At 49.3% G+C, this 25690-nt stretch overlaps 1 protein-coding gene and 1 non-coding gene across 2 annotated transcripts in view; both read left to right on the plus strand.

The window, feature by feature from the left end:
• The first annotated feature begins 2476 nt into the window (after positions 1-2476).
• Positions 2477-25690, plus strand: part of GLCCI1 (glucocorticoid induced 1) — a 28474-nt gene continuing 5260 nt past the window's right edge. The window contains exons 1-6 of the mRNA XM_075271784.1: positions 2477-2857; positions 11963-12114; positions 13790-13876; positions 18036-18149; positions 21011-21160; positions 24275-24488. Of these exons, the coding sequence (XP_075127885.1) occupies positions 2566-2857; positions 11963-12114; positions 13790-13876; positions 18036-18149; positions 21011-21160; positions 24275-24488 (1009 nt within the window). The 5' untranslated portion in view covers positions 2477-2565. The remainder of the gene's footprint in view (positions 2858-11962; positions 12115-13789; positions 13877-18035; positions 18150-21010; positions 21161-24274; positions 24489-25690) is intronic.
• LOC142201721 (small nucleolar RNA SNORA54) lies at positions 25124-25256 on the plus strand. The gene has a single exon (XR_012715626.1). It is a non-coding gene; the product is annotated as a small nucleolar RNA SNORA54 (small nucleolar RNA).

A 25690-nucleotide genomic window follows, 5' to 3' on the forward strand; every position in this document is an offset into this window, starting at 1 on the left:
TGTGTATATATGCAGTATATGCTGTGTATATAAGTGAGGAGCAGCAGAACATTTTGCAGCGTTCCTACCTGTTCTTATTCTATAGCCGATGACTAATAATAATTATATAGATGATACATGACGCCGCTCTGCGCTGCTTTCCCTGCTGAGATTATTATACCGCTGCCACGCATCTGGCGGTGACAGGCCCATCCAATGTCCTATAATAAATGGATGTGACGGGACGTGCGTTCTGTACATTCACCACTCTCAGAAATCCTCATTAAATATGTACCACCTACATTTATCAGCCATTTTAGGAACGGTCTCCTGAAAATTAAAATTCCATGAAGCAGCAGTAAGATTTATGGCTTCAGCGGCTTACGCTTAAAGGAGAAGAACTAGAAACAGATAGAAAGCTTAATTTGTGTGAATTTAACATGTGAAAACCATTTATTAATATCTTATTTCTGCGCTAAATTACTGGTCTGAGCAGGCCCAAAGCCTGAGGCTGCACTACTGATGACAACGTGGTGCAGAGGACAGGGTACTGGTCTGTACAAACGGCCCCCGTGTGAATGGAGCGCCGCCCTGCCTGTCTGACCACACTATGGCGCTGCCAGGACAGTAACCTCTGGCGATGGAGCCCCAGTAATGTCCACAATGGCACAACCCCTGTAATGGACGAACCAGCCATATTGCTCATAACAACCAATCACAGTGTAGCTTTCATTGTTCGACATCTGTTTAAGAAATGAAAGCTGAGCTGTGATTGGTTGTTATAGGCAACGAGGCCTAGTAGATGGTTTAAATAAGTGAGGCCTACTCTGAGTATTAACATTACACTCTACATTGTATATATTACCAACTAGGCTTTAACAGAGGCAGCTATAGGAGTAAATAGCCACAGTGCTAAGAGGAAAAAGATATGTTATATAAGAGTATATTATGTGCAGGACATGTTATATAGGTGTAAACGATGTGCAGAACATGATCTATACGTGTACATTATGTGCAAGACATATTATATAAGTGTACGGAGTGTGAAGGAAAAGTTATATATGTGTGTGGTATGTGCATGACATATTATATATGTGTATAGTATGTGCAGGACATGATATATATGTGCATAGTATGTTATACTGTATATGTATGTAGTATGTGCAGGACATGTTAGATATGTAGTATGTGCAGGACATGTTATATATGTATGTAGTATGTGCAGGACATGTTATATATGTGCAGGACATGTTATATATGTATGTACTATGTGCAGGACATATTATATATATGTAGTATGTGCAGGACATGTTATATATGTATGTAGTATGTGCAGGACATGTTATATATGTATGTAGTACGTGCAGGACATGTTCTATGGTGGCTCAGTGGTTAGCAATGCAGCCTTGCCTGAGTCCTAGGTTTAAATCCTGCCAAGGACAACATCTGCAAGGAGTTTGTATGTTCTCCCCATGTTTGCGTACATACTGATGTATACATACTGATAGGGAATATAGATTGTGAGCCCTATATGGGACAGTGACTGTCAATGTCTGTAAAGCGCTGTGGAATATGATGGCGCTATATAAGTAAGCATAATAAGTAATAATAATGTTCTATAGATATGTAGTATCTACAGGACATGTTATATATGGTATACTATGTGTAGTACATGTTATATATATGTATAGTATGTTAGATATGTATGTCATTAGTGCAGGACATGTTATATATGTGTATAGTATGTTATATACGTATGTGATATGTGCAGGGCATGTGTGTAGTATGTTATATACGTATGTGATATGTGCAGGACATGTGTATAGTATGTTATATACGTATGTGATATGTGCAGGGCATGTGTGTAGTATGTTATATACGTATGTGATATGTGCAGGACATGTGTATAGTATGTTATATACGTATGTGATATGTGCAGGGCATGTGTGTAGTATGTTATATACGTATGTGATATGTGCAGGACATGTGTATAGTATGTTATATACGTATGTGATATGTGCAGGGCATGTGTGTAGTATGTTATATACGTATGTGATATGTGCAGGACATGTGTATAGTATGTTATATACGTATGTGATATGTGCAGGACATGTGTATAGTATGTTGTATACGTATGTGATATGTGCAGGACATGTGTATAGTATGTTATATACGTATGTGATATGTGCAGGACATGTGTATAGTATGTTGTATACGTATGTGATATGTGCAGGACATGTGTATAGTATGTTATATACAATATGTGCAGGACCTGTCCCATCCCGCGCACTATACATATTACTTGTAAGTATTAAACCTCCTGCTTATTTTGCTGACGTCATTGAACTATTTTACGCTACAACCTCCACTCGGCTCCGCCCCTCTCTCCTCGCTTCCCTCTCATTGGCTGGATGTTCTACGTCAATATTTGAATCCGCCCTCGGATTGGCTATGACGCGCCGCCTGCCGCCGTGAGCGCCGCCCCTTTCCTCCTCGCCGCTGTGTGACAGTCGCCGGCCATTCGGGGGCCGCGGAGGAGCTGCGTCACCGGCGGTGGCGGGGGACACCGTGCATCTCGCCGCCGTCATGTCTTCCACTCACCCCCGAGTGAAGCGCGGCTCCGGCTCTCCTCCGAACGGCTCAGCACGACTCCTTCAGCCCATCCGGGCCACCGTGCCCTACCAGCTCCTGCAGAGCAGCCCCAGCCGCTCCCCGTCCGCCTCTGTGGGGAGTAACACCGAGCCGGGGCCCCCGAGTCCTTCCCCACCTTCTCCGCTGCTCCCTCCGCCTCACAGCAGTCCTGAGGCGGCCAGAACCCCCCGGAGGAGGAGGAGCACGTCCCCGGACAGGAGGAACGCGGCGTCCCCCGGGAGCAGAGGTGAGCGGCAGCCGCTCGTGTTACCCCCTGTGAGGTCAGCATGGCGCCGAGCGCACGGACACAGCCTCCATCTGCTGGCCGAGGTTCTAGAGCACGAGTTCTAGAGCGCTCCTCTCCAGCCTGCTGATGACTACTACACCCAGGATGGGGCTATTACTCCTACAGAAGTTGTAGAGCAGTAGTCCCCAGCCTGTGGCCCTCCAACTGCTGCAAAACTACTACTCCCAGCATGCAGTGGTCCGAGCACGATGGGAGGAGTAGTTTTGCAACAGCTGGAAGCCACAGACTGGGCACCACTGGCCTAGAACATGTGCTGACCTTGGGTCTCCAGAGCACAGCTGGTGTGTGAACTTCTAGAACTTGCCTAGTGCACATGTGGTTCTAGAGCAGTGCAGGCCTTTGTAGCCCAGCTTATCTCGCCTGGTTCCTGAGCAGACTTGCCTGAGGTTCTAGAACCTGCCAGCTGAATTATGGAGCAGTGCACCCGCTTGTGATACCAGGGCAGTGTGGCCCTTGCTCCAGAGCAGATGCATTGCACTGACGCAGGGCAGTCTCCATACACGATTCTATTGTGATCCGGAGGTCTAGAATAGTGTTCCTTAACCTGTGGCTTTCCAACTGCTGCAACACTACTACACCAAGTATGCCCTGAGAGCTTGCAGCTTTCATAGCATGCTGGGAGTAGTAGTTTTGCAACATTTGAAAAACCACATGGGACCGAAGTGTAGGTGTGGTAGGCCCTAGCAGATTGCAGTAGATACTGGCTCCTTTCAGCGCAAGGGCAGGAACTTTTAGACTTGGAGGGCTCAAAATTAACAATATCTGCACAGCTCTAACTATTGCAAAACTACTACATCCAGCATGGCATGAGAACCCGTGATTGTCTGAGAATGCTGAGAGTAGTAGTTTTGCAACAGCTAGAAAAACACAAGCTGGGTGGCACGGGTCTAGAACGTGAGCTGACTTTGTGTTTACAAGGCCCAACTGGTACTTTTTAAGTTCTAGAATTTGCCTGGAGCAATGCACACTCATGCTGCCCTTGTTCTAGAGCAGGGCTGGCCCTGTAAGCTCAACTCAGTTTTGCTGATGCTGGCACTTGATGTCTAGATTGGTGGTCTTCTTAAAGGGGTTTTCAGGGTAGTCTGAGGATGTACTTCGGGGGGTTTATAGGCTCCTATCATCAAAACGTGTGAAGGTTCTCTTTGTAAAGGCTGTGACTCTCCAAAACTACTACACCCATCATGCCCTTAGAGCCTGCAGTTCTCATAGCATGCTGGGAATAGTAGTTTTGCAGGAGCTGACGGACATGGCACAAAGTGTAGGTGTGGTAGGATCTAGAGGTGTGGAGTAGATGCTTATTCCTTGTAGTTCAAGGGCAGGTCAGGAACGTCTAGAACCGTGCAGGAATTTGTAACGTAAAGCTCTGCCACTTGCAAAACTACTACACCCAGCATGCCTTGAGAGCCTGTGGTTGTCTGCAGCAGTTTTGCAAAACATGGGGAAATGACAGGTCTGGGGACTGCCGGTCTAGAATGTGGTGATCCTGTGGTTTCAGGGCATGGGTGAGACTTTTAAGTTGTAGAACTGGGCTAGAGAGCAGTGCACGTACTTGGAGTAGTTCTGATTCTGCAATGATGTGCAGCTTCATTCTAGAGCTGGGGGATATTACGGTGCTGACCCGTGTGGGTCAGTATTGGCTGATTCTAAAGCAGGCATTTGCACATTAATGTCAGTATGGGGATGTGACAAGGGGCAGGTCATGAACTTGTAGTTCTAGAACAGGACTGGGTAGGGAATCAGGAGGCTCTAACTGTTGGCAGACTACTACACCCAGCATGCCCAAGTGGCCGAAGAGACTGCAGATGTCGTCATGTTGGAAATGGCAGTTTTGCAACAGGTGTACAACATGTTGGGAACGGCTGCTCTAGAGCCAGTTATCCCTGTGTTTTTAGGGTCCGTATGGGTTTGTAGAAACGTGCACATCTGTGGCTGTAGTACTAGAACAGGGCTGGCGGACCTTGCAGATCACTTGGTTCCAGACAGTGTTCATGCACCTGAAATTCTAGAACATTTGCACTGTGAAACCTGCCACTTTTAATTCAAGGGCAAGTCAGGCCGTGGTAGTTCTAGATAAGGCACAAGTGGTGGCTCTGACAATTGTAATGTCCGTCCGTGCTTGTTCTTCTAGGTCCAGAGTAGGCTCTAGTCCAGGGGTAGGGAACCTTCGGCTCTCCAGCTGCTGTGAAACTACAACTCCCAACATTCTCCATTCCCTTCCATGGGAGTTCCAAGAACAGCAGAGCCAGTATGCATGCTGGGAGTTGTAGTTTTGCAACAGCTGGAGAGCCGTACGTTCCCTACCCCTGCTCTAGTCCTTGTGGGTCTGTCAGCACATATCAGACTGGGTTTCGTTCTAGAGCAGTAGCCTTCCGCTTGTGGCGCGCCAGCTGTTGTGATGGTGCAACTCTCAGCGTTCCCTAACAGCTACAGGCTGTCAAGGCATGCTGGGAGTTGTAGTTCTGCAACAGCTGGAGGGCCATAGGTTGGAGGTCACTGCTCTAGAGTTACCGAGAGGATTGTCCAGTGTACCGCTACTTTACAGCACCTTGAAAAAAAAAAATCAGGATCGACCGCAGCGTCTTGTGCTCCACCTCGTGTGTCGTCGTCCCATCCAGTGACCAGCTCCAGACGGCACCTCCTAGCTCCGCTTCCTCTGGATATTGAGCTGACCAGCAGGTAGTGAGCGGAGTCCGTCTTGGCCGAGTAGGATTACAGCTCTGCTGTGTGTTTGCCGCATGGTGTACGGCTTTCCTCGCCCCTGACCGCGCTGCTCCTTTAAGCCTCCGTGAAGGCCCTTGAGGTGATGACACAAGTAGTGTCGGGTTCATTCATGGCGGCCGTGCCTGCCTGTTTGTCTTATTACAGGAGTCTGCAGAAATAAGTTTTGTACAGATGTAGCAGAGCCGAGCCTGTTATTTAACTCTCGCACTGCATTGTGCTATGGAAATCCTGAGATTGGGGATGACTACCGGTTTGGCTTTGCTATATCTGTCCCCACGCATATGATAGTTAGCGTGGGTTCCCATAGGAAGGACACATGGGAAACCATTGACAAACTGGAATCTGCTACATCTCTGCACTGTTTTGTAGGTTCTCCTCTTTCCTATGTATAGGGGCGACTTCTTAAGATGAGGACAGACAAGCTCAGCTCTGCTACATCTGTCATATAAGGGTGCATGCACACTACGTAACGCCGGGCGTGTATGAGAGCCGTACACGCCGGCATTACGGCAGACTGCCGAACACTTCCCATTCACTTCAATGGGAGCGCTCGTAAACGCCGCTGTTACGAGCGCTCCCATTGAAGTGAATGGGAAGTGTTCGGCAGTCTGCCGTAATGCCGGCGTGTACGGCTCTCATACACGCCCGGCGTTACGTAGTGTGCATGCACCCTAACAATGTCATCTCTGGCTTTCCATGTGTAACTCTGCTCTCCCCCGCACTATCTGAACTAACTATGGTGGGAGAGCAAGCAGTTGACCATCAGATAACCTGCGGTATAGCAGAGCTCAGTTTGTCATCTGCTTGCCGCGCTGCAGTCCCACGTAAAGCCGCAGCGTTGTAGTGTCATGGAGTTCACTGAATAAGCAGCTCGCCTACTCGGCTCTGCTGCATCTCTCTCCTTTTGTATACCGTCTTGGGTTTGCCTTGTTATTTCGCCGCCGCGGCTCTGACTTCAGTCCCACATGGCTCCGTCTCTAGTAACGCCGTAGTGACATCATTCATAAAACCCCGGGGACCTATTTACCACGGTGAAACCAGAGAGCGCTTCGTAACTGCTCTATAATGTCGCCTGAGCGGCGGGCGCTGCGCCGGGCACGTCGGAGGGGTGTTGTATAGGAGTACTATTGGGGGGGGGGGGTTATCTTTTCATAGATTTTGAAAGAATTGTCACAGAATTAGAATCCTAATCTTAAATGCGTACCGACCAGTGTTGCAAAACTACAACTCCCAGCATGCCCTTGTAGCGACACCTGGGGAGTCCTGATATTATGTGCGTGCGAATACCCCACCTGCATAGCCAGGTCTTGTATAGCAATGACCTATCTTTGGGGTCTGTGATCAGTGGGGGTCTGACACAGCGCTGTACATTGTATAGTGGCTGTGCTTGGTATTGCAGCTCAGCCCCATCCTTTGAATGGGACTGAGCTGCTGATGCACCAAGTGACGAACGCGATGTCATCGGTACGTAGCAAAAAGGCCACAGCAATCGTGAGAGCCATGGCGTCTTCAAAGAGCTGATCAGAGGGGGGGTCATGGGTATTGATCTCCCACCTTAAAGATAGGTCCTCAGTATGGACTTCCTTAAAGCCCCTGGGGGTCTGAGTTGCATCCCCAGAGCCATGTTGAGGGCCATTGATGTGACCAGCCCCAGTGGATTCCTTGGAGACCCGATAACCCTGGCAGTACGGCTCGCCCCAGATGGAAGATGGCGGACAGACGTTCCACAAGCCAAACCGTATCCTCAGGAAGCTCGCTCTGTAACCCCTCCAAGGAGACTCCCCCGAGCAGACGCTTCTCAGTTTTTTGGCAGGACGGGATGTGACATAGTTGGGGATATTTAACAAATGTTTGAGAATTGCAGATTTTAGGCTTTGGGTAGAGCTCTGTCCTAGTTCTCATGGACTACCTCCTTGTTGGGGTGCTGTTCGCACTGGGGTCCCCCAAGGTGGGCTGTACTAGTTTGCACTGGGGTCTTCCATTCGTTTATACGTAGTGAGCGCCTCATAGTCTCCAGAAGTTTTGGGTTGATCTGTAGGGCAGCCATATTGGATCGCCTCTAGTGAGCGCTCCCTAGGACTTGCTATAACCAGGCTACACCTTGTGCTCTTGGCCCCCGGTCACACTTCATATTTTCCATGCCATGTGCCGTGTGTAGGTGTTCGGCCCTATATACCGATGTCCCCTGCCGGCTGCTGTGCACAGTATTGGCACCGTTCACGCCGTGCACTTTTTTCCCCCTCTCCTCTTCTATGTATTGTCGGAGGCTGCAGGCTGTCACTTGTGCAATACTCTGCAGGCTGGTTGCATTAGGCGGCGGTTGCACATTTCCTCTGCCTCGTCCTCCATGCAGTTACTATGGCAGTGTTATGTGTGTTGTTGAGGTTGTAACCGCCGTCAGCCGAGCGATCGTAATGAGATGTTAATGGCCGGGGCGCTCGCGGGGTTAACAGGCAGGCGCGTTTCTGATTTTATGAGCTGCTTCTGTTCCTCCCATCGTGCTCGGTCAATACTACGCTATATGTGACGCCTTGTTCCTTATATAGTATTAGGCCCTGTTCACATTGCAGGCTGGAGTTGTAGATTCTGCTGCAGATTTTCACATTATGGGTGTGGTTGGTATCTAGTTTAGGATGGACTGGCACCCTGATCGCCACCTGTCTGTCTAGGGGACCCCCTCCCCCCATCCCCAGCGATCGAGCACTTCCATCCTGCGTAGCGTATATTCACACATTGCAACACCTGCTAGATGTTTGCAGGATGAAACTTTCTGCAAAGTCTTCCAGATAAATAAAATGTTTGAATCAAGTTTGCCACGTGTGAACAAGCCCTAAAGTCTTATACACACAGCAGAGCCTGGGGGGGAGGGGAACAGACTGTATTGCTCCTAATATGGGACTCCTAACGTGGGACTGCAGGCGCCTCATGTGCCGTAATCTATGTGAGGACCCCTGGGCCTTCTAATAACGGCCACCCAGCTTTCCCAGGAAGAGATGATTGCCTCAGTTCAGTCAGCGGTACGTGCGGTATTATTTACCACGTCGGCACGTGCTCCAGCCTGATGTTTTCACAAGGGCATGCCTCGAACTGCCTAAAATAATAGGGGGCACCTCTGGGGTGGAAAATTTATACCAAGGCCTGTGCGAAAAGAAATCCAAGGAAGAGAGGTCACAGGCGAGAGATAAAGTTATACCGCCCTTGAAAAAAAAATCGTTAGGCGCGCCGAGGAGCCTGCAGAGAAGAAGATGGGCTGACGGATGGAGCAGAGCTGGAGTGGATAGTGTTTGCGTTTCGGTAACAAACTGAAGAATGCACGTAGGGTTAGTATCTGCTGAGCAGATGGGGGTCGGTGGATTGTCTGCACCGTCTTGGCGGCTGAGATGGATTGCACGTGTTTCCTCTGAAAATAATGAACCAACTTTAATCTGCCGGATCTGTGACTGGGAAAGCTGGGTGATATCAGTATGGCTGCCATTACGTGGTTGTCATTCAACTTTCCCAGACTCCTGAATGCAAGATATATGGAGATGCAGTGCTGCAACCAGTGTGCATATATGGCTAGTGTTTTTTATTTTGGGGGGATCTGCCCTCAGACTGGTACAGATTTTGCCTGCTGAAATTGGTGCCAGCTGTCAACTCGCCTTCAAGGAAATCTGGTAACGTTACAGCTTTGAGGACGGGATTAGATTAGGACGGGGACCCAGTTTTTGGATATAAAATGTTCCCATTCACTGAGAGCAAGCGGAGGAGGTGTGACGTAAATGTAGCAGCCGGACCGGCAATTAAAGGGGATGGCAAGGAATCTTTAACCTGTGGTCTAGTCTTAGGACAGACCATAAATGTGATTGGTGGGGGTGGATGGGTGGTCCCCGCCTGGAGGTTGTCATACTATATACACATGGGGCTGGACAGTTGGTTCAGTGGCCCGTATAGTGGCCGGCGCTGGTACTGCAGCTGACTGAAGTCAGTGGGATCTGTAAGGGATGAGGCCCTATAGAGCAGCCATGATGTGCCAAACACCTCTGCCCTGCCCTATGGCGTGTTTGTTTTGAAGGGACACGCGGTTTATCCCTAAAACCATGCAGTGAAAACCGTGCCGCACCATCTCGTCCTCCATGGGGCGCTTCCAGTTTTCCCTTAGAAGTATGGGGCTATAGTAATTGTCCTATCTGTACCCTTAAAGGGCTGAGTCTTGGTCCGAGCACGATTGTTCCCTGTTATCAGTCGGTGACAGTCTGTGTCTCCCTACCCCCGTGATCAATACTCGGTCACCTATCTCCATTGCTCAGCCCCTGCCGTGTGACAGATACGAGCCGCTCCTCTATAACGCGGCCGCACTCTTATTAGGGCTCCTGGCCCTTTAATGCATTGAGTGAGTCAGGGGAGCGCCGTGTGAGCATCGCCTTCTACGTTTCGCACACTCTTTTTGCATGTCGTGGGTGCCCGTAAGAAATACTGCTCGACTAGTGACTAATCCGCTTTCCTTCCTGTTCTCGAGCTCTTGCACCTTTAGTATCAGAAATTTTGTAAATCCTTTTTCAATAAACATGGCGAGAAGTTTCTTGTAGGACGAGCGAGAGGGGTCCAAGAAGTTCTACTAAATTTGTAGGAAAATCTGATATTCTTTGCAGCAGTTGCCTCCTTTACGTCAGACAGGATTACAATAGGAGATAACACTTCTATAGATATGTCACGATGACATCACTACTGACAATAAATGATGTCATAGCTTATCCCGTCCCTCTTCCTGAACTCAGCATGTCTAGAAAAAGCTCCATAGACCTCGGCTCCAGACTATTCGTTCCTATCCCCAGGTCTGTGCGGTAAAGCAGATCACTAAATGCTGTTATTAGAGCAGAGGAGAAGCTCAGACAAGATGGCCGCCCCATCAGCTGTTCTTCTATGGCAAATTATTTAACACTCCTGGGGCTGTGGAGTAACTACAACCCCCAGCATGCACTTGGCTAAGTGATTATTGGATAGTAAGAGCTTCCATAGAAATCGATAGAAAACAGCCCAGTTGGTCAGCGACTCCTCCATGACAGGGGCTCAGTCTCTGGTGTCCTAGTTTGGCTTCCCTTATCTGGCCTCGCAGCTCTGCCTGCTGTAGATATTTCCGTCGGTATCCGCAGAGTCACCCAGCATGTCTATAATATGACTCCCTCTACATTACAAAGCATTTTTACCTATTTTTGCTAAATTTCATGCATATGAGCTAAATTGTAGTAATACGTGTGTCCAGCCCGCGCCTATGGCCCTGTGTGCAGACCGCTCCCCTGTATGCAGCCCGCGCCTGTGGCCCTGTGTGCAGACCGCTCCCCTGTATGCAGCCCGCGCCTGTGGCCCTGTGTGCGGCCCGCTCCCCTGTATGCAGCCCGCGCCTGTGGCCCTGTGTGCGGCCCGCTCCCCTGTATGCAGCCCGCGCCTGTGGCCCTGTGTGCAGACCGCTCCCCTGTATGCAGCCCGCGACTGTGGCCCTGTGTGCAGACCGCTCCCCTGTATGCAGCCCGCGCCTGTGGCCCTGTGTGCAGACCGCTCCCCTGTATGCAGCCCGCGCCTATGGCCCTGTGTGCGGACCGCTGCCCTGTATGCAGCCCGCGCCTGTGGCCCTGTGTGCGGCCCGCTCCCCTGTATGCAGCCCGCGCCTGTGGCCCTGTGTGCAGACCGCTCTCCTGTATGCAGCCCGCGCCTGTGGCCCTGTGTGCGGCCCGCTCCCCTGTATGCAGCCCGCGCCTGTGGCCCTGTGTGCAGACCGCTCCCCTGTATGCGGCCCGTGCCTGTGGCCCTGTGTGCAGACCGCTCCCCTGTATGCAGCCCGCGCCTGTGGCCCTGTGTGCAGACCGCTCCCCTGTATGCGGCCCGCGCCTGTGGCCCCGTGTGCGGCCCGTGCCTGTGACCCCGTATGCAGCCCGGTAGATGTGAGAGCTGAGTGACAAGCAGTAAGGCCACCATTACAACACCGCAGAGCTTAAATGGGTATTCACTCCCAGCATATCCCCCGACCCCATGTTATGACTATGCATGCCCGGGGCACACTTCTGCTCTCTAAGACTCCTTTGTAGAAAGTGCTATTACATTTTATTTTTTTTAACCCTTACCCCTCTTTCCACTCCGCTCAGGACTATGGAAAAGTTAGACTCCATTTCCGGTGGGAGTTGTATTGGCAGCCACACAAATCTTTCCAAGAAACTGATCCGATCTCATTGAAAACTTTTCCAATATTAAAATATTATAAAGACTTGTTAATGTTGTCAGGGGGGATGTGGAGACTTCAGACGGGTGTGACCATCACCTAATGTGCTTATTGCTTTATTCATTCCTCAGCTGACCGGTCAAATTCACATCACCTGCGACCATCCGGCACCATCAGGCGGACTTCTTCCCTGGACACCATAACTGGACCATACCTGAGCGGCCATTGGCCTCGGGACCCTCATGTTCACTACCCCTTATGTATGAATGATAAAGCCACCCAGGTAAGGTCTGCTGCCGCCCCTGCGCCTCCTGTCTGTATGGTTGGGGATTACGTGAGCGATGGCGACTTCATGTGGCCAGAATGTGCGCCAAACCGTGTAAGGGCCTGCCTAATTCCTGTAAGGATGCCAGTGACCCTGCTGACGTTTTGTCCTGTGTTGGCATGACCTGGTCCCGTGCACCTGAGGCTGAGCTGTAATACCGTGCACAGTCACAATACGATGTACGGCGCTGTATTTAGCGAAGACGCCGCAGGGCTCACCCAAATGTTTCAAGCTCTTCAACTATCTAATAATTGTCAGTCCTATATAAATTTTTGGAAAACTCCTTTAATACCTTATATCCTGCAGACCTTTATATAGTGGATGTGCCTGAGGGGTCCTGAACAATACACCCGCCCCTCTATTGCCCCAGGATACACCATTCAGCGCTTTTCTTAAAGGGCCAGGCTCTGATCTATATTATAAAGAGATTCTTCCTATCCCTTTGGCCTAATCACCAGACCTCTGCATTACGGGCTCCCCATGGAGGTGTGACCGGTTCACCCATTACCCCTGTCAGTGCACATACACAGAAACTTTGTGACAATGTTTTAGTGACTTGAGAGGCTTCTTTAATATTTCACGTGGGCTCACAATTAGTAATAGAATAGCAGTGGGGCGTTGTGCAGCCCCCGCCGCCTCTTGCATTGCACCCAGTCTCCCCTGTTACATGTTTAATGCACGCCGCTGCAGCTAGAATGTCTGCTCTTGGACGCTGCCGTGCACAGCGGGAGCCGCTGCAGATCTCACCCGGTTACTATTACCGTGTAGTGCAGGCTTGGGTGACTTAGAAAAGGCCAGAACAGAAAAGGGCGACTTCTTACCCTTTGTCTTATTGATTGCCGACCAGTATTGGCCGCAGTCACTAAAGCAGAACTTCACCGGGGGCTTAAAGGGAAACTCCAGACCAGATGGATTTATGCTTGAGGGGGCGGGACATGACCTGTTTGATTAAAAAGTACAGTCCATGCTCCTCCCTCTACAACCCTGCACTCGGCCTATGACATGTCTGTCTGCTCCTTTTACTAATTCTGTAGCGTATATTATTTTTATTTGTTATAAGTTTTCCATTCCTCTGTTGTTCCTCCTGGATATTTATGGAGAAGTTGCCACTGATGGTTAAAGTCGCTGTAGGGGCAAACCAAGGTGTGCACGGTGACACTCTTACCCAAATGTGAGCCTTAGAAGAGGTTCAGCTCTATACCAGCACAGCAGTCTCTCTGATCAGCATGGGCCCCGGGTCCCTAAAGTAGGACCTTCCCCTATAAGCCATCCCTAGTAGAGATGAGCGAATACTATTTGAAACAGCTGTTTTGAATAGCATGCTCCAATAGGAATGAATGGACGCAGCCGGCGCGCAGGGGGTTAAGCGGCCGGCTCTGGCTGCGTGCCGGCTGCATCCACTCATTTCTATGGGAGTGTGCTATTCGAAACAACCGTTTCGAGTAGTATTTGCTCATCTCTTATCCCTAATAATAAGCCATCATGTTATAAGATGGGATACCCCTTTAAGAACATCCTCCTAATGTTGGTGCACCGTTCTGCAGCCTGCTGGGTTGTGTCCTGTATTCTGTCTCGCGTGCCGACTGTTATGATGTCTGTTGAGACTTATTAACCCTTTTTGCTTTTTTTGCAGACCCCGAGCTCCTGGGGAGAAGAGAGCACCGAGAAGAAAAGCCATCAGCGCTCTGCGTCCTGGGGGAGCTCCGACCAGCTTAAAGAGGTACACGCCGCGTTTCATGGTCAGTCATATCTGTAGAGGTTAACGGGGGAGTGAAAAAAAATTTTGGTAGGATTTTTAAAATGAATTGAGATTTAACCTTCTTGTGTATACAGCTCTGCAGCCCAATGGGTTTCCAAATAAACCCTGCGTAGTCTGACGCTGCAGTCATGTGACTCACTCACCGCTTAAAACGGGGGAGCGTCACATGACTGCAAGGGAGCCGCTTGCACATGAAAATCCTAAATTGTGATCCAGCCTTCCCTTGCGCTCTTTGTGGTCCCAACCAGACTTGCCATTTTTGCTTTAGTGTCTGCACCAGATGTTGAATCGTCGCAGAACATCCTGGCGAAACCAATAACTAATGAATGATTCCAAGAGAATTAAATGCAGCTTTGGTAGGGACTGGAGCCCTAAATGGAGTATACGATGAATATTGAGCAGCGTCTGAGAACATACGGTTCAGACCAGCAGCGACGTCTTCTAAGAAAAGTTGGCATTATCTTTGAAACTTTTTTTTTTTTTTTCTTCTTCGGGAAGATGTTCCTGAGCAGGGAATGTTATTTCAGGTCAGCAGCTATTAAAATCCCGAATAACCCCAATCTGTCATCGCCAATAAGAGAGCTGCGCAGTCTGAATAAAAGCACAGGTTGCAAATTACTATGTGTCATAACGCGCCCACGCCCGTAGATTTACACTTCTCGCTACTTACTTGACGCCCACTCTCGGTAACCTAGACATTGGTATTGTTCTAGTGGGTTTAATTACAAAGAGCATGTGCGCGTCTTCACCGTGTCACGTCAGCGTCACGGCAAGGACCTTATGGGGTCTCGGTAATGAGGGTTTCTTTTATCATTCCCCACAGTCTATTTATACTGGTTGTAGAACTGGTTAAGAAGCCGTCATTATTTCACGTGTGACGGGGACGCACATTAAGGAAAATAGTAAACTTTGCCAAGGAGTAAAAGAAAGTTGTATTCGCGTCCTTTCCTCCCCTGTTTACCCCCAGTAGTCACAGCAGGCAGGGCCTCACCGCTACATAATCTGCTCTTATACTGCGCCCTCTGCTGGTCAGACAAGTGGCGTACTATGGCTTCCAGCGTCTGTCCTGACAGGACGCCATCGCTACGTAACGTCCACCATATTCTCTGCCCGGCAGTAGCGGACTGTGTGATGGTGGAGGAATCAGTCTTGGCAGAATTGATGTGGCTAGGGAGATCAATCCGGTCACCAGGGAGAATTTTTCGATTTATTTTAGTGACTTGGTCTGACCACACGCTAAAAAATCCATGAGGGTCTTCTATCAAAACTTTCTACGGATTCATTCACACGGGCACTAAGTGAGCGGATTATGGCGCGTAATCCACGTCATAATTCGCCCCCTCACAATGGTGGTCTATGGGAGACCGCCAGGCTACTTTTTTCCGTGAGCTGCTCATGGAAAAAAGCGGACTGTCCTTTCTTCAAGCGGCTTCCACGGCTCGTTGAGCCACAGCAACCTTCAGTGTTGACCCATTCACTTGAGCCAGCTCCGGAGGGGGAAGCGGCAATAGTCGTGGCAGGCGAGTTTTGACCCAAGAGTAACGCGGCTCCCCGCGTCACTCTCTGCGCCAAAATTCGCGCTGCCGCCCCCCCCGTGTGAACTAAGCCCACCAGGTAAAACTAGCCTTGTTGCCCATAATAACCAGTCAGAGCTCAGCTTTCATTTTATATTCTGCCCTGTAGTTGGTTTCTATGGGAGACGAGGCCTAGAGATATGGCTTTGATATATGAAGCCTACTTTGTTTACCTCAGGCCTTGACATGACTTACATCCTGAGAGTGCCAGGTTTAGGCCTCTTACACAGGCACTTTATTGGGGAAAGGGGGGGTTCTTTTTTCGGGACACCAAACACAGTCCATTGGTGGCGCAGGATGTGTGGGCGTTGACTATGCGACGTTTCATTATCTACATTGACTTCCGTCCAGAGTAGCCTTGAAGATTTGAGTTTTCCGGTGCGCCTGCGCTGAAGTCTACGTCATCTCTTACTGGCATAAATGATCATCAATTTCATAGCCGCACTCCCTCGCAGCGAAAATTTTATACAAAATACGGACTTGTGCACAGATTTGCAGCTTTCATCGAGTGTACGCTAGGAAACTGAGGCAGGATAGATCTCCCCAATATGTCTGCAATGATGGTGGTTGTAGTCCTAAGGCAGTTATGGGCACAGTTCAAGGGTTATCCCAGCAAAACTTGGCATATCTGTTTGGCCATCACCCAGCTTTCCTAGGAACAGAACTTTCTAGCAATGTGAGATGGCTGTGTGCCCGTCCTGGATCCTTCAGCGTCTGCTAATTGTGGAAATCTCGGGGGCGTCTAGTGGAAGTGGACATCATTCTCTATAAACCCAATGTATGTTTTCATTTCCCGTGCAGCGCAGGAAGGTGCCAGATACATTCCCAGAGCAATATTGTGGAGCGCTGGCACCGCCATCCGCTGCTTCTAATACACCCACACACAGGGGTACTAGAATAGCCAGCTGGTAATTGCAGATCGCCAAAATGGCTTCAGTCTTATAGAACAGGAGAGAGTAAGCAGCGCTGTCCTCACTTCACTACACAATGCTGCAAAACATCACCGCGGGCACAGAGGTATAGGCAATGTATATAATGTCTGCTAAAAGGGAGCATGTGCGAGATCTACCAGTACAGCTCTGGTGTATAATACACAGCCACTGCACCAGCAGAATAGTGAGCGCAGCTCTGGAGTATAATACAGGATAAGTAATGTAATGTATGTACACAGTGACTGTACCAGCAGAATAGTGAGCGCAGCTCTGGAGTATAATACAGGATAAGTAATGTATGTACACAGTGACTGTACCAGCAGAATAGTGAGCGCAGCTCTGGAGTATAATACAGGACAAGTAATGTATGTACACAGTGACTGTACCAGCAGAATAGTGAGCGCAGCTCTGGAGTATAATACAGGATAAGTAATGTAATGTATGTACACAGTGACTGCACCAGCAGAATAGTGAGCGCAGCTCTGGAGTATAATACAGGATAAGTAATGTAATGTATGTACACAGTGACTGTACCAGCAGAATAGTGAGCGCAGCTCTGGAGTATAATACAGGATAAGTAATGTAATGTATGTACACAGTGACTGCACCAGCAGAATAGTGAGTGCAGCTCTGGAGTATAATACAGGATAAGTAATGTAATGTATGTACACAGTGACTGTACCAGCAGAATAGTGAGCGCAGCTCTGGAGTATAATACAGGATAAGTAATGTAATGTATGTACACAGTGACTGTACCAGCAGAATAGTGAGCGCAGCTCTGGAGTATAATACAGGATAAGTAATGTAATGTATGTACACAGTGACTGCAGCAGCAGAATAGTGAGCGCAGCTCTGGAGTATAATACAGGATACGTAATGTAATGTATGTACCAGCAGAATAGTGAGTGCAGCTCTGGAGTATAATACAGGATAAGTAATGTAATGTATGTACACAGTGACTGCACCAGCAGAATAGTGAGTGCAGCTCTGGAGTATAATACAGGATAAGTAATGTATGTACACAGTGACTGCACCAGCAGAATAGTGAGTGCAGCTCTGGAGTATAATACAGGATAAGTAATGTAATGTATGTACACAGTGACTGCACCAGCAGAATAGTGAGTGCAGCTCTGGAGTATAATACAGGATAAGTAATGTATGTACACAGTGACTGCACCAGCAGAATAGTGAGTGCAGCTCTGGAGTATAATACAGATGGGATTTTATGTATGGAAATATTATGATTATAGGTGAGGAACTGTAATTCTCAACACTTGTTTTCAGGTACATTTTGGGTCGCCTTCTTTCCTCCGCACTGTTCGTAATTGGTTTCCAGCTCTCTTCTGGTGCCAGTTCCATTCCGGTGCTAGATGACACCTGGTTGGGGAGTGCATGTGGCAGATGTCGGGGTTCTGCCATTTTCCCCAGATGTCAGGGACATTCATTGTAATTCACTTTGACTAGGAGTGCAGCTCTGGAGTATGGCACATAATGTAACACTGCACATAAGCAATTCACTGTATCTGTAAAGTGACTTGACTTTTCATGTGAAATGTATATAATGGGGTTTGGTGAACGGGTTGTGCTCTTTACACATTGTCCTCGTCCCCACAGATCGACAAGCTGCGACAGCAACTCCGGCGGACCAAGAATAGCAGCCGACATATCAAGGAGAAGGAGAGTTCATCGCCGCTGCAGGGAAACCATATAGCAATCAGTCATACTCAGGTGAGGCCACAGTGCATGGGCATGAAGGGGTCTGTATAGAGGCGTGCACAACTTACCGGCTCCCACCCCCCAACATAATGGATTGCATCATAGGGGGTACTGTATAGGGACAGGTATAGGACTGTAATACACAATAATGTGAATGGGTCCATATGCTAGCCATGAAACTTGGCTACCACATAGGCCTCAAGCACATGACTGTGCATGGTCAGAGGGCGCACTCCAGCTGTTTGTGTTTTACATGAACACCAGGTCATTTGTTGCAATGGTCGCCATGTAATACTACTCCTGGCCTGTAGTGGCTGCTAGGGGAATAATGCCTGACTGGCTGCGGGAGTCGGGGCGATCAGTCGATCACCGGTCCCTCTGGTGATCCTTTTTATGCAGAAGATAAGTGTCTGAGAGGTGGGAAAGTGAGCGCAGCAGACGCCGTGTCAGTGCGGGATGTGCCGGATTATCAGAATTTTGTTTAAGCAAAAAAAATTTAGACAAAGGTATCTCGATCAGCCCGGCTTAACCAGATACTGTGTCATGGATTGTTTTGGACCGGGCTTGTGCCTACGTGTCTGGCATAGAGCAGATCCGGAGCAATGTTTGACTTTCACTAATCTGTTTAACCGGTCAAATATTTTTCTCTCCCAGGAACCTGTCAGCGGTTTAGCTGACCTCGCTGTCTTATAGCAGTTACACTTCACTCCATATTGACCATACGTGCAGTAGAAGTACCATTGTGAGGACTATTAAAGGGGGGGCTCTGCCTTCAGGGAACCGTCTGGGTGCAACACTTATTAAATGTCATGACTACTGCTAAACGGAGACTGTCAGCAAGCTGCTGGTGACGGATCTGGTTCTCAAATTTTGTGGCGTTAACCCTTTTACTATGGTTTTGATCAGCGGGATAGCAGTAGCTCGCCCATAGGAGTCAGGCCACATTCTGCAGGAAAATTATACTTCTAACAGATCCAATCCTGACTTTGGGGAAAAGCACATCTTTTCTGCAACATATGGCCTCAGCCTAAAGGGGAGAAAGTGCCAGCTTGCAAAACAGCACCCCCACTCTCTATAGGCCATAGGTGGTATTGCAGCTGAGCTGTGGTACCAGTTACAACCTGTGGACCAGTGTGGCGCTGTTTTTGGAACTAGTTGTTCTAATGCTGTACCATCCCCAGTATAACGCCTAATCTTATCTGCGTTTAGGAAAGTTGGGTAATAAATGATATCGCTGCCGCCACAGGGAAAACAATCTCTCTGCATAATTCTATATTCCTGTATCTCCATAAGGCCATGAATAATGCAGGCTCCTCTCGTACGGACGCTCTGCACTCCGCAGCCTGCCAGCCATGAATAATGCAGGAATAATTTCCACTAGGATGTGTATGGAAACCTTGCTCTGTATGAACACACTTGGTAAATCTCCTAAATAAGCCCGGCCTGGCATTTTTTAGCTGTCAGCGCCGCACCCTTCCTTCCCCCTGCTGCGGCTGATCTTACATTGGCATAATAACAGTTCTGCGTCTCCGAGACTTTCCCGGGGAAATCGACATTTCCTTGCTCAATATTTTAGCTATAGCCGACTGTCGTTACTCATATAGGTGGAGGCAAAATATATTCCTATGGAAATGGGAGGGAAGTAAATTATTTAAAGGGACCATAAAAATTCCTTAAATTCATCATGGGCAGGAGTCTGTTAACCCTTTCACTCTCGGGGTCAGTTCGCTGTTGCCTGACTCTTTCAGAGCTGCCAGTTTGTGAAAATCTGTTGTAATATTGCAGGCGGTCACCTGGGAGATATATTTTATTTTTTAAATATTTTTTTATAAATAAATAAATATATATATATTAGCTATAACCCGCGTGGGCCCCAATGCCCCTCTACTTGTGGCCAGAGCGGGCCTGCCCCCAGTATCTTGTCCCTCTCCCATCTCAGCCCCCAGTATGTTGCCGTCGTCCCCCATCTCGGCCACCAGTATGTTGCCCCCCCCCCCCCATCTCGGCCCCCAGTATCTTGTCGTCGACACCCCCCCCCCCCCCCATCTCCTCCCCCAGCTTCATGTCGTCGTCCCCCCCCCATCTCTGCTCCCAGTGTAGTGTAGTGTGGGGTGCAGCAATGTGTGTAGGCAGCGTGGTATAGCTGCGGCTCCGGGACCCTGTGGGCGGCCGCCATCTTCCTCACTGTGTCCCTGGTGAATCGGCACGCCCACATTGAGCCCCCAACCTATGGTGCCGCAGCCCTGGCTCTATAGCCCACCCACAGCCTGCCATGTACCAATAGGAGAAGCGTGGACAGAGCAGCACTGGCAGAATGCCAGCTTCTACAGCCGAGCCCGGAGGGGTGTTTGGAGGGTGACGGTGGCGATTTGGGGTGAGTGACCCACATTTAAAGTAGCCTATTACACCTTCCTGGGAAATATGTAGGTGTGTGTGAAATTTCCCCCAAATCCATTCAGCCGTTTGGCTGTGATTGAGGAACAAACATCCAAACTCGCAAAAATTCACCTTTTTAATATTAATAGGATATATGTATTAAAAAAAAAAAAAAATTTTTTTTTTTTTTTTTTGCCATGAAATGTAATATCACCTGAGGCTGCACTACTTCTGATAGCAGGTCCCGATGTCTACAAAGTGCATTAATCCTACAGATCCCCCGTGGATGTGCCGTTGCACTCGCATCAGTGTTCACACATGTCAGAGGAGATGTAGATCTGATGTGAATGAACACTGACAACTTTGCACGTCACCGAAATTGGCCGGGAACGCAGGATTTCTCAGTAGTGCAGCCTCAGGCCATGGGCTCGGATCTAAGCACAGGTGTAAGATAAAGCCGCGCTCGCTGTATGTAACAAGTGTCCTTTCTCTTCCAGGCTTCTACATCCCGATCCATCCCCGTACCCACAGCAAGTATCCTGGTACCAAAACCTACAAGCTCCAGAGCTCCCTGCAACGTGGAGGGGATAAGTCCTGAGCTCGAGAAAGTCTTCATAAAGGAGACGAGCGACAAGGATGGAGCCAAGGTATCTCCTATAGAAGCTGCGTCATACATTCAGGGTTTCCTCCGCACTGTTCGTAATTGGTTTCCAGCTCTCCTCTGGTGCCAGTTCCATTCCGGTGCTAGATGACACCTGGTTGGGGAGTGCATGTGGCAGATGTCGGGGGTTCTGCCATCTTCCCCAGGTATCAGGGACATTCATTGTATTTTTAGATAAGGCCTAGTAGTAACACACTGGCCCTCTAATATTTGTAATGGTCCTGTATGGGGGAGTGAACCCCAGACAAAACTCAGGACGGGGCCTGCACCTGTCCATTATGAAGCCAGGGCTCAGTGAAGTCTCAGACCTTACCCATGGACCTTGCATGTGGGTGTGTGCATGTAGCCCTGAGCCTCATGGACATGGCTGAGGATGGGGCTGGTTGTATGACACCCTTACATCCCACTTCCTCCTGTCCATAGGGTGGATGGCTCTCTGACAGTGTTTCGGAGTGGGATAGAACTTAAAGGGATCCTATCAGTCACACACTTTTTTTCTTGGTACGTCAGAATAGTCTTAAGAAAGGCTATTCGTCTCCTACCTTTCGTTGTGTTCTCCGCGCCGCCGTTCCGTAGATATCCCAGTTCTTGTCGGTATGCAAATGAGCTCTCTTGCAGCACTGGGGGCGGGCCTCATCACTCAGACAGCATTGGGGGCGTCCCCAATGTTGTGAGAGAACTCACTCCAGAGCCACCTCCATCTTTGTCAGCAGCATCCTCTTCAGCGTCTAATTCCAGCGGTGGCTTGTAACGTCTAGGCCTTGGGCAGAGCAGACTGCGCATGCCCACAGGCCACGAGAAAATGGCTGCTTGCACAGTATTGTAAGCGGCCATTTTCTCGCAGCTTGTGGGCATGCGCAGTATATGTGTGTGCGCTGGAGTGAGTTCTCTCGCAGCATTGGGGATGCACCCAGTGCTGTCTGAGTGCTGGGGCCCGCCCGCAGTGCTGCGAGAGAGCCCATTGGAACCGGGATATCTCCGAAACGGCGGCGCGGAGAAAACGACGAAAGGTAGGAGACAAATAGCCTTTCTTAACGTGATACCTAGAAGAAAGTGTGTCTGACTGATAGGATCCCTTTAACAAAATAGCGCATTGGAAGCCCCTTTGGACAGCTCACCTGGTCATGTGCATGCGGCCTGAGTTCTAAACAGCAGACAGTCTTTCTATAAGAGTCTGTTCAGCTACCTCTATAGAGCGGTTTCATATACGCTGCTGTGTACGACTTCTATAGGCTCTGCTGTAGGGAAGTGGCTGTACAAGTTATCTTCCATAGGACAGCTACTTTAATGGGATCCTATCATTGGATTCCTTTTTTTTTTTTTTTTTTTCTTCCTGATACGTAGGAATAGCCTTAAGAAACACTATTCTTCTCCTACCTTTTAGATGTTTTCTCACGCCGCCGTTTGGTAGAAATCCTGGTTTTTGTCAGTATGCAAATGAGTTCTCGTAGCACTGGGGGCGGGCCCAATACTGCGAGAGAACTCTGCAGCGCCGCCTCCTTATTTGTCAGGAACTCCCTCTCCCTGTGTCGTCTTCCGTCCTGGATTTCTGTCTTCTAGGCCTCGGGCAGAGCCGACTGCGCATGCCCAGGCCACAAGAAAATGGCCGCTTATACAGTAAGCTGGTGTAAGCGGCCATTTTCTTGTGGCCCGGGCATGCGCATTTGGCTCTGCTCCAGACGTAGAAGATTGAAACCCAGGGCGGAAGACAACACGGAGAGGGAGTTCCAGACGAAGATGGAGGCGGCGCTGGAGATTTATCTCGCAGCATTGGGGACGCCCCCAGTGCTGTTTGAGTTCTGGGGACCGCCCCCAGTGTTGTGAGAGAACTCATTTGCATACTGAAGAAAACCGGCATTTCTACCGAACAGCGGCGCGGAGAGGACCTCTAAAGGTAGGAGAAGAATAGTCTTTAAGTCTATTCCGAAGTGTTAGGAAGATTAAAAAAAGGTATCCAATGATAGGATCCCTCTAATTGTAAACTTGGCCACTGTGTAACCCCTTAGACTACCCAGCGCCCCCTGTCCCCACCCATCTGTCCTCTCCGGCTGTATACTGATCAGTGTACCCTTGTGCAGGCGCTCTGTAAATCCCGTCTTTCTGCCTCTATTTGCTCCCCGTCCTGATCGGGATCTCTGGGCTCTCTCTCGGGTCTAGTGTAGGAGTTTTCCTCTTGCAGTAAATTGTGCTCATTATCTCGGTGCCGGCTATAAATACCCCACGGTTTTTCCTTCACTGTTGTTAAAGCAGAATATTCCACATAAAGCAAACAAGTCTATATATAAACTGCAGCTGAGTCGCCTTATTTTAGCCCTCGCTCATTCTACCGGCTGCTTTGTTCTATGGGACGTGGCGCCTCCATCTGGTGTGAACAGCTCTCTATAATGATGGGGGGGAGGGTGTAACGGCGAGGTCATTGCAGAGGTTGTGTATGGAGGCCTGGTCACCTCTATAGGGGCCAGGGATGTTACTGTAATGTCAGGCACAAACTTAAGGTGCTTGTCTAGCAGTATACATCTCTCCTACTAGGTGCAATACTACCCCACCCCCACCCCCCTTCTATACTAGGTACGGGCTACGTCCTCATTACAAGGTAGTCTATATTACTACGGGTGCACACTTGCCTCGTTTACCTCCCCTGCACCTCTTATTCCCAGTAGTCACAGCAGGCAAGTATTAACAATAGACCGAACCCAACTCCCCCAGCCATTCCCAAAATATCCCCACACACATGGACACCGTTGTGGTGCGCCCTCTGCTGTGTTCGGTTGGCGCGTGTATGCGGCTTCCTCTTTCAGTCTTGGTACAGGCGGGGCACGATGTGTTGTCTTCAGATGTAGCAGAGCCCTGTGGGTTTAGATCATTCTGCACAGGGGCGATGCAACATAAGTACATGGCATACCTGGTCAACAGGGCGGAGTCACTCCGTGATGATGGAGTTTTGTTTCCCTTTATGACCAGCAGTATGGCCGCCTCTGCTGCCCTTCTTCAGTCCCGTGACTTGCACTTCTTCCTTCGGTCAGACAGATGGGGAGGGGCGACGGTGAGAATCTGCTACAAAAATGATAACTTTTTTTGTCTTTTCTGTCCTCCCATGTAGCCTCTGGAAATCCCCGATGGGCGCAGAGCACCGCTACCCTCCACCTACCGTAGCAGCAGCACCCGCAGCATCGACACCCAGACCCCATCAGTCCATGAGCGCAGCAGCAGTTGCAGCAGCAGCCATTCTCCTTGTGCATCCCCTCCATGTCCCCCCGGGTCACAGGAAGGCAGTCCATGCTCCACAGACGACCTGCTCTTCGACCGGGATAAAGGTGAGTGTCAATGGCAGGGGGTGCGGGTTGTTCTTGGTATTTGGCTTCCTACCGCTCTCCACAGACCTGTCTCTTGTCACTTTTATGTCAGCTCCATCTCTGCATCTCACACCATCGCTTCCTATACAACGTCTTCTGTAGAGTCCCTGGAATTTACATGTCAGGCACAAAATCCAGACGTGGCCACGTGGCTCTAGTCTCTCCATGTACGGTCACAGTTCCCACACCTCTAGACCGGTCCCATCCATTAGTCTGAAGGCTGCACATGTAAGGAGTAGATGGAACCGCATCTAGAATCAGTTCTGTGTCCAGACTCGGTGGAGCAGCGCTCGGCCCTCTCCCAGCGGGAAGTCAAGTAGTCACGGTTGGATTATAATAGTGACAAAAATCTTAAGTGTAGGGGGTCAATATATATCTAGGAATTATTTTTAGGGTGTAAGAGGTTGAGAGAAGTAAGAAAACGGCGCCACCTTGCTCCATCTGTTGGGTCTATTATTCAAAAGAGGTTCTGCAATACCAGACTCGACCTGTGGACAATGTGGCGCTGTTTTTGAAAGAAGGCAGTCGTGTCTAATTCTGGAGAACTCTATGTAGGCTTCTTCCCTTTTAGTTGTGGTGTGCACTTTGGGTTTCCTCCGCACTGTTCGTAATTGGTTTCCAGCTCTCTTCTGGTGCCAGTTCCATTCCGGTGCTAGATGACACCTGGTTGGGGAGTGCATGTGGCAGATGTCGGGGTTCTGCCATCTTCCCCAGGTATCAGGGACATTCATTGTAATGGAATTTGCGTAAGACTTTCCTCCAAAGAGCTCAGTGTTCCAAAAAATATTTTTTAGCAGTCTAGTCCTGACAGGGCCTGGTCGAGTCAAGGCACAAGAAATTCTTCTTCTTTCTCCTCCTTCTTGGCTGTTTCTTTGTCTGTGCTTTTCTTTAACTGACTTTAACTCTGAAAATTCAGCTAAATCCGTCTTGGGTCAGACTGTAGATCGAATGAACTCTTTGGAGCAACAAGGGTGTGGCCACAGGTGAAAGCCATGCCCCCAGTGCCTCAAAGGGCTCATTGGCAGAGACTCCGCTTCACAAGGGGAAAGCTGTCTGGTTCAGGTGACTGTCGCCAATCTGTCTGTTCTGTAGTCACACACTGCAGACTCGCACTCTGGGGGTCTAGTTACTCCCCTGAGGAAACGGGCAAAAAACCTGGCAAC

This window comes from Leptodactylus fuscus, chromosome 4 (genome assembly GCF_031893055.1).
Source record: "Leptodactylus fuscus isolate aLepFus1 chromosome 4, aLepFus1.hap2, whole genome shotgun sequence".
In the NCBI taxonomy this organism is placed as follows: Eukaryota; Metazoa; Chordata; class Amphibia; order Anura; family Leptodactylidae; genus Leptodactylus; species Leptodactylus fuscus.